General features: G+C 46.8%; 1 protein-coding gene across 2 annotated transcripts in view; it reads left to right on the top strand.

Annotated features, from left to right (window-relative positions):
* Positions 1-243: 243 nt before the first annotated feature.
* LOC121442978 (pro-neuregulin-2, membrane-bound isoform) overlaps positions 244-12663 on the top strand; it is a 182399-nt gene continuing 169979 nt past the window's right edge. For both annotated transcript variants that reach the window (XM_041644629.1, XM_041644630.1), the window contains exon 1: positions 244-1154. In XM_041644629.1, coding sequence (XP_041500563.1) covers positions 443-1154 — 712 coding nt within the window. In that variant the 5' untranslated portion in view covers positions 244-442. The remainder of the gene's footprint in view (positions 1155-12663) is intronic.

Below are 12663 nucleotides of genomic sequence, written 5' to 3'. Positions count from 1 at the left end.
CTCCACCCTCTCCTCGCGGCACTAAACCTCACGGTCATGCTTATAAATCCCAAGAGCAAAGGGTGGCACGATTCCTCCCGCGCCCCTGCGGGCTGAAGGCGGGCACTAAAGCAGTGCAGTTCCAAGCTTCCCCTGCAGAAGCCACGCTCCTGACTTGGTCCGGGGATAGAGGGGGCGCGAGAGAGCAAGTGGGCGGGCGTCCCATCCTCCGCATCCTCCTCCAAGTCCTGGCGCGCAGGGAGGGAGCGCTGCGCTGCGCCGGGCTGCGCATCGCGGCCCACTTGCCGCCTGTCCCTTGCCCTGGCTGGGCCACCTCCCCGGGCTGCCGGTGGAGGGCTTCGAGGCGCTAACGTTACGCTGTTTCCGGTTTTCCAGAGGGCTCTGTTTCCCCTCCCAAGGCGGCGGCGGCTGAGCGGCGGAGCCCCCCAAATGGCCTGGCCAGATGCGGCAGGTTTGCTGCTCAGCGCTGCCGCCGCCACTGGAGAAGGCTCGGTGCAGCATCTACAGCTACAGCTACAGCAGCAGCAGCAACAGCAGCAGCAGCAGAAGCAGCAGCAGCAACAGCAGAAGCAGCAGCAGCAGCGAGAGCGGCGGCAGCAACAGCAACAGCGGCAGCAGCATCTCCCGTCCCGCTGCGCCCCCAGAGCCGCGGCCGCAGCCGCAGCCGCAGCTCCGCAGCCCCGCAGCCCCGAGAGCCGCCGCCCGCTCGCGAGCCGCAGCCGCCGGCGGCATGAGGCGCGACCCGGCCCCCGGCTTCTCGATGCTGCTCTTCGGTGTGTCGCTCGCCTGCTACTCGCCCAGCCTCAAGTCGGTGCAGGACCAGGCGTACAAGGCACCCGTGGTGGTGGAGGGCAAGGTACAGGGACTGGCCCCGGCAGGCGGCTCCAGCTCTAACAGCACCCGCGAGCCGCCCGCCTCGGGTCGGGTGGCGCTGGTGAAGGTGCTGGACAAGTGGCCGCTCCGGAGCGGGGGGCTGCAGCGCGAGCAGGTGATCAGCGTGGGCTCCTGTGTGCCGCTCGAAAGGAACCAGCGCTACATCTTTTTCTTGGAGCCCACTGAGCAGCCCTTAGTTTTTAAGACGGCCTTTGCCCCGGTCGACCCTAACGGCAAAAACATCAAGAAAGAGGTGGGCAAGATCCTGTGCACTGACTGCGGTGAGTCGCCCCCTCCTTCTGCTGGAGAAAGGGGGGGAGGAGGGAGGTGGTGGAGGATGGGGGTGGGGCGGAGAGGTGCCGCAGGTGCCCAGGCCTGGCAGCGCTCGGCCGCCGGGGGGTGGGGCCGCCCCTGGATAGGGCGCCGGTCGCGGGTGGGTGAGGGTGTGGGCTTGGGGAGAAGGAGAATAAGGCTCAAAGTGTGTGCTAGGGGCGAGAGCTGGTGGGGAGGCGCTGGCCTGTGCCAACAGGGATCTGCGGCTGATGTATGGCATGTGGGGCTGGAAAGCTGCCATCATAGCCCAGTAGCGGAAGGGAAAACGGTGAGGTCCGGGCGGCGCTGGCCTGAGGCTCAGTGAGTCAGGAGTGACCCTCGGAAGCCTCGCTCGCTCCGCTCCCGGGGGCCTGCCTTGGCCAGGCTGGCAGGGTCTACAGGAGCAGCTGGGCAGACTCCCAGGCTGTGAAGGCCTCCGCTTACAAGTTCTCCTAGGGAATGATCGCCCCCGCCCCCTCCTTCCTCTCCCGGTTCGTTGCTCTGCTCATCCACACCGCTGGCGCAGGGAGAGTTGGACTTTTTCTGCTACTGTTTTCCGTTCTCCGTATGTCTCTGGGCTTTTTTTTTTTTTTGTCTTCGTCGTGCTTCGCCTGTTTTGCTAAGCGAGTAGTTTATCTGTCCCTTCTTAGCCCCCAGCACCAGCCAGCAGACACTCTTTTAGCAGTTTGTGAAGTGTCTTACCTGGTCCTGGTGGTGGTGAGGAGAGAGTAACTTGCTTTGGCTGAATGTTTGAAGTTCAGCTTGACACCTTCCTGGCGGTGTGTATTGACCGCGTTTATCTTCCCAATGTTGGGTGATGTACAGGAATGCTGGTGATTATAAAAGAAACACCAGCCTGCACATCTGTGCAGCCCCAGGGTGAAGGGCTCCCATTCGGAAGTCAAGAAATGACACTTTAACATCTTTGTCTTGTTGTCCCCAAGTCCCACTGATTTCTCAGTAAGACATTTCTTTAAAGGCTGACTCTGCAGCGTTTAGTGTAACCCAGGACTCTTGGATCCCTGAATTGTGATAGAGCTCCTGAACTCGCATAGAAGTGGGTGTATTTACCAGTTTATTGACTGAACCTGGGTAGCGTAGACAGGCTTGACTAGCAAAAAATAAAATAAAAAAAATATGTGTAACAGCTAGATGGAAAATCTGCTTTCATCTTTCTAGAGCAATCAATGCCTTTGGCTTTTGGAAGCTTCCCTCCCCCTACTCCTCTAAGAGGCAAATTTTAGACAGTTAGTTGTGGGAGTGTATCTAAGCACTGTGCCAAACCCTGATCACTTTAATGAGAAGAATCTTGCAAGTGTCTTAGCATGGAGAGAGAAGCTTGGGGAAGGACAGCAGTTTACAGTTTGGTTTTTGGTTATTATTCTAAGCAATATTATTGCCTGCTTTTTTTTTAAATTTGGGTTTATGCTCTGAAAAGTTTTATGATGACGACTTGAGATCAGCTAAGAATTTCTCTCTCTTCTCGTTTTTAATTCTATTAAGTACTTTATCTGAGGTCTCTTGGGGAATTGTGGAACTAACTGTATCTTGCAGTGGGAAGTAGATAGTAAAAACAGGTATTGAACCTTGTCCAAGGACAGCTTTTGTTGGTTGTTGATGAATTGCTCCTGAATTCATACAGTGTGCTCCTCCTCTTGATCCTTGCTTAGGGTCTGATAGCTATTGTCAATTATTATCACACAGGCTTCCCTGGCCTTTGTCTCCTTCCTTGCACCTTGGTTGTTTGCGTGAGCATTTAATAGTTACAACAGTTGAATAGCAAAGATCATGAAAGATTTGAAGTCATAAATATACTCTGCTTTAGACTAAGGGCATCTCGTATTATTTATGTGTAGTATAGTTCTTGCAGAGATAAATTTAGGACTGCAATCACTTGTAAAGGGAAGGCCCTCACACATCATAAATTATCGAGGAGCAGGAATGAGTATGGCAGTAAATATTTTAGAATACAAAAAATTATGCCTTGGATGATAGTGTACAGATAGGCATCAGAGGAGTTTTACATAAGAGGATGAGAAACTAAAGGGCGTTTTTGTGAGAGGAGGAGACTTTAGGAACTGGAGATAGTGTGGCAGAAGAATATAAGCTCTATTATCTTATTTTCTATTATGAGATTAAAGAAAACATGTGCTGTAATGGCATATTAAATGAGGAAACAGAATGAGCCTAACTAACCACAACACCTTCCTTGTGCTCAGCAGGAAATAGCTAACACATTCATTTTCTGTTTTCTATTCTAAAGAAAGCCCTGTGGGCCACAGGGTCATTGGGAACATTCTCTCCTTGGAGCAGATTTGCCCATTGCAAAATAGGGAAGCTGGCACTTGGAAGCTGTCATTGTGGCGGTTACATTGAGCAACTGGGGTTGAATTGTTACTTTGTTCAGTCACTTTCAGCTCTGAGCTGTTTGGGCTCCAGAGGTGTGGTTCCTGGGGAGGTGTTTGAAACTGTGTTTGGGGAGGGGATGTGGGGATGATGTGCTACCTTATGGAAGAATACTGTGCTTAAAAGCACACTTCTCAGTCACAGTCACATCGACCCAAGGATCATCCTGGATCCTTCCCAAAAGGTCCTCATCATGGTTGGGTGCAACTGTGGAGAGAGGCCTGAGAGTCTGTGATCTAAGGCAGAGGGTAACTAGGGGTCTGTCTGGAAAAGCAATGCCTAACCAAAGGGGCATCTTTTATAGATTCAATGTATAGCATTAATCAAAACGACTACCTCTAGTGGTAAAGAGTAAAATCTTTGCATTTCTAAGAAATTTGCCTATATGGGTATGTTTCTGAGCCTTCTGTGGAAAGGGGAGGTAGAACTACAAAGGCCTTATAGGGACAGTGTGACACTGTGCCACGCCACAAGTGTGTCCTGTTCTTTACACAGTTCTCTGCTGTAAGAGGGGCTCACACGTTATTTGGTGTAGTTACACCCCGTCTTGTTACTTTCTCGGATATATGTTTTAAAGCCATTTCCTAATTGAATATGTTCAGGAGGCAGCAGAAAAGAAGACAGCGGCCTCTTTTGGGACTTGCTGACTTGTGGTCCTCCAGTGTGAGGTGTGCTTCTGGGGACTTGGAAACCAATCTGGCAACCAGATTCACGTATTAGAGGAAGGTGGCTCACAGAACTCAGTATAGCAAAAGTGGTCGCATATTTTTAAAGTGATGTTTATTTGTAGAATCTTTTCTTTCCCAGCCAGCTGGGGAGCCAGCTGTGCTACAGCTAGAAGATGGGAAAGTGAAACCAGATTAGACACTGACCAGTGCCAGGGGCTTGGTTATAGGTTCAGGGACCGAATTGCCACCCTAATGCCATTATTTCTTGGGTGGTTGCTTTCCTCTGCAGAGAGCAATTTGTGGAACAGAAATAGCATCTTCTTTGTCCTCCTCACTGCCCCTGGCAGTGTTTGGTACTACGTCTAGTTTAGATACTCTTTTATGTGGATGAAACTCATAAAAGAAGCTTCCAGATTCATGTTGAAACAATCTCAACTTTCTGATCTGTGGCACCAAGTTCTATGCAGAGGGGAGCAACTGAGTCTGTCATTAGTCTTTACGCGTCACCATGGAAACCCATTTTCTTTCCTTATTTCCTCCCCCCCCCCCCCCCCCCCCCCCCCCCCCCCCCCCCCCCCCCCCCGGAGGCCTTATCAATTAGAGAACTTGGTGACCCTAGGCTTAATCACTGTGCTGCTGATTGCTAAAGTGACCTAAGAGGCGGGGAAGAAAGGTCCTGCTGGAGAAGAAGCTTCGTGGGGGTAGGACGAGGTAGGCTGCCACACCCCCTCCCAAATTTAAATGCAAATGAAAGAGCTACTTGATTAGCAAATGTTTTGGGATCTTTCCAGTTTACGGTCTAAATGACTAACTTCCTTGTAGCTCCGTCAAGGCATCTGCAGCCGTCTTGCCAGCCTTCATTAACCAGGGCTTTGTAACTGTATTCTCTAGTAACAGCTTGTTGTTAAAATGAAGCTACACTTATGCTCTTTGTATAAGAAACATATTTTTATGTCTCAAAATTCAGCAAGTACATCAGACTATAGAGTGTAAGTTTTCCCTTGTCATGCCCCCAGCTACCCTGCCCTAAACAATTGTAAACATTGCTTCGTTTTGAAATGTGTCTTTCTCTAAAAAGCAGTTTTCGTAGTGTTTAATTGTTTTTTTTTAAAGTAGATAGAGACTGTTAACTTTGCCATTAAGACAATTTTTTTAAATTTTTATGATTTATTTATCTTAATTTATATGCGTTGGTGTGAAGGTGTCAGATCCCTTGGAACTGGATTTTCAGACAGTTGTGAGCTGCCATGTGGGTGCTGGGAATTGAATCCGGGTCCTCTGGAAGAACGGTCAGTGCTCTTAACTGCTGAGCTATTTCTGCAGCCCACATTAAGACAATTTTATGGTAAATTCTTCCCAGGTTACAACCCAAGATCTTAACTACCCGGGTCCTGCTATTTTCTGAGTCCTCTTCTATGTCAAGTCATCTAGTCAAAGATCTTTCTTTTCCAGTTTACCCACATCTTACCTAGCAAATACAGTCCTGGGATAAGACACTAAAATCTCAACTCAGTTTTCAGATACTTTGCAGTTAAAACATTCCACGGCCAGGCGTGGTGACACCAGCTTCAGTCCTAGCATGGTGCCTCCCAGCCAAGGATACATAGTATGCTGTTTAAGAAACAATATATGTGTGTGTGTGTATATACTTATATATGTATCTATAGATGTATCCATATATACAGATTCTCCATGACAGTGGATTTTGTGGGTCTTCACTGGGATGCTGAAGAGAGCCACCAAAAGACTTGTCTGTGGAAGTGAGGGCTGAGTCTTTTTGTCCATACCTCAGGAGAGTCCCTATGTGAGGAATCTCAAGATTCCATGTCTGTGCAGAATTTGACCATGCTTGTATGTTGATGATGCTAGAGGGACTTGGTTACCTGAGAACTGTTAGAATGTCCACCGAGGTAAATGATTGGAATGTTTGAGCAGGTCAGGGAAATGCCTTTTGGGTAAGTAGAGGAGAAAGTAAATATGCAAATATCTAAACAGTGGGACTCCACCCCCTGAGTCGGCTTACTGGCATTTGGTGTTTTAAATATTGACTTGGAAAGGAATGGTGATATCAATATCAGTCTGGGAAATATTTTTAGATTTTTCTTCCTTTTTTCGAGACATGGTCTCACTATGTAGCCCTGGCTACGTGCCCAGCACCCTGTGCAGTTTTTAACAACATATTCTCGGGTTTTCCTTTTTCAAAGGTTAAAATGGTGTTAGTATAAATTTTACTAAAGCTATGCTCCCATCCGGTCTTGAGTTTGGTGGGATAGATGGATGTGGAATGAGAATTATTGTCTTCCCCATTTCTGTGAATTAAGCCTTTCATTCCAGTTACTTTTTGAAATCTTTTCACAGAAAAAAAATCTAGTTTAAGAGTTTCCAGGGGTGATGTAGGCAACTCTAAAAAATGGTGTCACGACAAAGTTGAAGATGGTCTCTTTTTCGTGTTTATAATTAGTTTTGATAATAAAGCAACCTGTTCCTTAAAATTTAAAACGAAGCATCATCTTTTTCCTTTCGAGTGTGTGCATGTGGTGGGGAGAGGGATAAAAAAAATAAGATTACAAAAGAAGATGTCAGTTCCAAATAAAATCCTTGCATGATCTGTCCATTTTCTCTTGAGTGGCAGGGCTCAAGTCGTCGTTAGGAGAGAATTTTGTTTTGAAAGCGTCCTCGTAAACTGCAAAAACGTCTGTTAAGCATCATAATCAAGCATGCTAAAGGAGAAGCCATGCATACCGTCGGAATGCTCAGCCAATCTACCCAAACATCTCAGACCCACTCTCTGCTGAAATGTCTAGTCTTTATGAAATTATACTCTTTCAATAATAACAGTGCACAGGCTCCACTAGCAAGATGGCTCAGTGAGTGAAGGTGCTGCCGTCAAACCTGAGTTTGACCTCTGCTGGGTGGTGGTGGCACACACCTGTAGTCCCGGCACTTGGGAGGCAGTGGAAGACAGATCTCTGTGAGTTCAAGGCTAGTCTGGTCTACAAAGCGAGTTCCAGGTCAGCCAGATTTCAACAGTGAAAAACTAAGAGAGAGAGGGAGAGAGAGAATTGACTTCTGCAAGTTGTCCTGAGACTTCCATGCACACACCACACACAGTAGCAGACACACAATACACCAAATAAATAAATTAACTAATTAATAAGTAAGAAAATAACAATGTGCACAGATTAATCTTGCTGAGCTAGCGCGCCATGCAAGTCTATAAGAAGTTGGGCAGACATGGAGGACAATCTGAGGGCATTAGAATAACATAAAGAAACCAGACATGCTAGAAGCCAGGCAAAGATTTGGCCAGGGAAGCTTTGGCCAATCTGGGGTGAAAAGACAGATTGCGCTGATTGAAATCAGTTGCTGCCAATCAGCTGCGATGCTTTTGAGAATTATGAAGTGAAGTTGAATCCAGGACTCCCCCCCCCCCGCCCCCCGGCTAGTTGCTTCAAGGAGAGTGTGGCATATGAGCTCAATCTACAGTCACATTCCCCTCCCACTCTGTATATGCAGCGAGAGCCAAATTCCTCTCTGGGGACCATTTCTGGGACAGAGGTACAGCTTCTCCAAAGCTGGTGCTTCTTCTGTGAGCCTCTGCTCAGGACACGGCTGTGCTGCTGGCCTCCTGAGGTGGGTGAGAAGTGGCTGACATTTCATTTCCCTTGCAGATGTTTCCAGAAGGGCAGAGGTACAGGTATCCCCAGGGCTTCTCTGTCCACTCGCAATACAGACCCGTGCCAGGATAATGACATCAGGTTACCCTCTGTGATCTTGCTGGATGCAAAGTAGTCCTTTATGGTTTCTTTCCCTTAAATTTAAGTCATTCATGGATTCTCTACCCTGTTTAAGGACACTGCCGCCCCCCCCCCCTTCCTCTTTGTCTGGTTTATGAAGACTGAGAATGGACTGTCCTTGTCCATTAGTCTGGGATGTTTTACTTGGCCTTGATCTTGGTACTGGCCCATCTAACAAAAACCAAAATGAACTAACTCAGAATTGAATGAAAGGAAGGTCACCACGTGGCTATGTACCCAGTCTGTGCAACAGTCAGGGCAGCATCAGTTCTGTTGTGACAGCAATGTGATTCATGTCCCAAAGGTTTTGTTATTTAAAAGGAATTAATTTTTTTTTTATCCTTTAGATGTTTATTTCAACAAATTGGCTATAGATCCTGTCATTGGTGAATTTTCAGTTCTGAAGTACGCATGTGTAGCTTAGATGGTCTGAAATGTCAGTCACTGTAGATTGTGTGAAATGTCGTTTACGGCAGCACAGTGCTGGGGATGGGTGGGAGGGCATCATAAAGAGACGGAGGGCTGTATCGGTTAGAGAATTGACAAAATTTCCTGGAGCAGTTTGGGATGTGATTCCAAAAATGAGAGACGGATGAGGTAGGAATGGTTGGAAGATAAAGAGATGAATTGGTTAATTAAAGTCAATTCCACGCAGAGAGCAGCATTCTCGGTAGTAGAAGGCCATGACCGTGGTTGGCAGAAAGACATGAAAGAAAGGGAGAAATACTTAAGGAGCTTAGAAAGGTGGCGTACGGTGATAGTGCCCTGTGCTTGTAAGCAGCATTTGAAGTCTTAGTTTAGAAACAATTTGGGGGGTTGGAGAGATAGCTCAGCTGTTAGGAGGACTGGCAGATTTTCCAAAGGACACAGGTTCGATTCCCAGCGCGCACACACACACACACACACACACACACACACACACACACACGGTAGCTCCCAACTGGCTATAACTCCAGTTGCAGGGGATCTGACTCCTTCTTCTGGCTTCCATGGGCACCAGGCACACACAGTGGTACATAAGCAAACATACAGGCAAACACCCATATACAAAAAATAAAAAGACAAAACCAAAAACAGTGTATGACAGTCATAGCGGCACACGACTTTAATCCCAGCATTCTGAAGGCAGAGGCTGGCAGATCTCTCTGAGTTCAAGGTTAGCCTGGTCTACAGTGTGAGTTCCCTGATATACAGGGCTATGCAGAGAGACTCTGCCTAAAACAAATAAAAACCATCCATGAATGTGGCAATGTGGCTTGTGTATACTTTGTCAAATTTAATAGTTTCATGTTTGGAGATGGTATTATAACTGGTATTATTAACTTGATTTCATTTTCCAGTTACTCATTGTTAGCACATTTGCATCTTAATATCTAAGGAACACCAGCTTCATGACCCTTCATTAATACCCAAATCTGTAGGTGCTTAAATCCCTTATGGATGCTATGGCATTTGATATAACCTACTATATTCTCCTAGTCATCAATAGGTTGCTTATAATACCTAATATGATGTAAAAGCTGTGTAAATAGTTGTTGATCTGCATTGCTTAGGAAGTAAGGACAAGATGAAAGCTTGCATGTGTTCTACACAGAAGTAGCGATCATAGGCATAGCTACACCAGACACATAATCTGTTGATGCGGAAACCGCGGATACAGAGAGCTGACCCACTATAGAAAAGCAGTTCTTGAGTGTGATGATGGAGATTAAAAGTCAGGTCTTCATGAATGCTAGACAACCACGCTACCTACCAGTGAGCTGTAACCCCCACCCTTCCATTTTTGATGCTGATTGTATATCCTGTGACCCTAATAAATGCACTTTTTTTTTAGTGCCAGTAACATTTTTCTTTTTGGTTTTGTTGAGACTTTCTATGCACATGATTATGTTGTCAGCAAAAAAGTTCAATTTTTCCTTTCTGTTTGCCGTTTCTTTCTTTTTCTTTCCTTATTGCACCAGCTAGGGCTGCCAAGTACAATGTTGAATAGGAGTGCTGAGAGCAGCCAGCCTTTTCTGTTCGTGGGGGAAAACATCCAGACTTTCACTATTAATTAGATGTCAGATGAGGTTTCTGAAAATATGCCCTTCCTGTAAAACCAGAGAATCCTACTAAATGCAGTGTAATGGCCCAGGGCTTCGGTCTCCCGGTCAGGTGGACCTGGACTTGGAAACCACCTTTTGAGTTTTCCAAATTGGAGGTTCTGGGCAAGTTACTTTCTGTGTCTCAGTTTCCCATAAAATGGGAGTGGTGGTCATTTAATACAATTGCTATGGCTATTAAAAGAGATAGTGCACATAAATATAGCATACCCCTTTCCTCCTCCTCTCCCTCTTCTTCATTGGGTCTCACTATGTGGCTCTGACTAGCCAAGACCTCCCTATGTAGACCACATTGACTTTGAACTCACAGAAATCAGTCTGCCTCTGCCTTCAAAATACCCTTCAAAATGCTGGGGCTAAAGATGTGTGCTACCAAGTCTGATCAAATATTTCTTCTTACTAACCTGGAATAACATAAACAGGAAGAGTGGATAAATAGAAATTTCAAGTTCTAGAAGTATACTGAGCACACACCCAGATGTTTCTATTAATCTGAGCTTGAGAATTACCGGGCTGGATTTGTGGTGGGAAAGAGAGAGGAAAATGGGTTGCGTGAGAGAGGTTTTGTTTTAGGATAGCCCGTAGGAGTCCTGGGTGTGGATGCTAATCTCGTGGAGGGCCCAAATATGCAATCTTGATGGGCTTGTGAGTATGTTGTGGTCACTTTGGGGGGACGTCTGTAGTAAATACTGCTTTTCCTCTGTTTCACAAACAAGAAGTCTAAGACCCAGGCTTGTCAGTGTCTCTCCAAACATCTCCTCATGCTTCCAGGGTGAATGAACTGTTGTAGTCCTGCCAGGTCTGCTTTGACTTCAGCACATTGTAGCTTACATTTTACAGCTGTCAGGAGGAGTTGCTGAAAGACCCTGCTGGGCATGGCCAAAAGTTTCCGTAGTTTCAAAGCAGGGTCTCCTACTGACTCTGATTTGACTTGGGGTTTCAAGATGTAGGGACAGGCCCCTTCATGCCTAAGTTGGGGCAGCTCTGATAGCTGCCCATAGTCAGAGAGGAAATGAGGTCATGTGGCAGGTGACAGTTTTAGAGTCCGTGCATTTGATTTTATTCTAAGTAATTTGTTAATTGATATGTAAACTCTGGAATTATAAAATTTTGTTTCTTAGATATTTACAAGACAAGACTTCTTGCTTTGGGTTCTTTCTCTCTGTTGGGTACTATTAACCTGGGGGTCCTTGGCTGACCACAAATCCTGAAGAATTGTTCAGGTCTTAGTCTTGCAGTCTTAGAATCCGTCACCAGCATCACTAACTGACACACATCTGCCTGTTTGCTCTTTGGCCTAAACACATTTTGAAACTTCTCAAGTGACAGTTCAGGCCAAGAGACGAGAACCCTCTGGAAAGAGTCTGCAGCTTTCTCCTTAAGGGCAGCACTTCAGCTCTGAGGCGTCCTTCAGCCCAGTGTTTGTCTGGAAAGCCCATGGTCTCCGCATGGTGTCATCATTGTTAGATACAGGTCTTCACTGTGCAGCTCTGTCTAGCTGAGAACTCACTATGTGTGCCAGGGGCCCCCATACTTGCATCCATCCTCCCAGTTCTGTCTTCTACGTGCTGGGATTACAGGTGTGCACCACCACGCCTGGCTAATTTATTCATACTCTTGCAAGCAGTTCCCCATCCCCCACCTTTTCTTCCTGAATTTTAGAATTCTCTATTGACAGTTTTCTTCACATATGGCAATACTTTGGCTTGAGTTTCCTTTCTGTCTTGGTTAGTTGTCGTTTTGAGAGATCTACCACTTTCTCCTGCCACCCGAGCTTTCCAAATAATCTCCACTCTGGTCTCCACAGGAGTGTCCACACTCTGGCCTCCCTCAGGAGTGTCCACACTCTGGCCTCCCTCAGGAGTGTCCACACTCTGGTCTCCTCAGGAGTGTCCACACTCTGGTCTCCTCAGGAGTGTCCACACTCTGGTCTCCTCAGGAGTGTCCACACTCTGGTCTGTCCACACTCTGGTCTCCCTCAGGAGTGTCCACACTTTGGTCTCTACAGGAGTGTCTACACTCTGGCCTCCCTCAGGAGTGTCCACACTCTGGTCTCCTCAGGAGTGTCCACACTCTGGTCTCCTCAGGAGTGTCCACACTCTGGTCTCCTCAGGAGTGTCCACACTCTGGTCTCCTCAGGAGTGTCCACACTCTGGTCTCCACAGGAGTGTCCACACTCTGGTCTCCTCAGGAGTGTCCACACTCTAATCTCCACAGGAGTGTCCAGTTATCTCACTTGCTCATGCTTCAAGATGAATGCCTCAAGAGGCATGGCCAGGCACCATTTCTGTGGTAAGCTAAGAGGCTAAGAGCTCACGTTCAGAGGTTACTGTTTTTTTTTTTTTTTTTTTTTTTTTTTTTTTTTTACCTAGTAGGCAACCTGAGGACTTCTGGAAATCATAGTTTCTCAGATCCATCCTTTGATTTTTAAAGAGCACATTAACTATGTTTCTTGTTAATGTTTCTCCATGGGATCCCTTCTCCACTTCCTGGGTGAGGCATTCT

The sequence above is a fragment of the Microtus oregoni genome, unplaced genomic scaffold (assembly GCF_018167655.1).
Source record: "Microtus oregoni isolate MIOR12 unplaced genomic scaffold, Mior012 000098F_ref0000018, whole genome shotgun sequence".
In the NCBI taxonomy this organism is placed as follows: Eukaryota; Metazoa; Chordata; class Mammalia; order Rodentia; family Cricetidae; genus Microtus; species Microtus oregoni.
The sequence above is the reverse complement of the archived record's forward strand: the minus strand, read 5'-3'. Positions and strand labels throughout refer to the sequence as shown.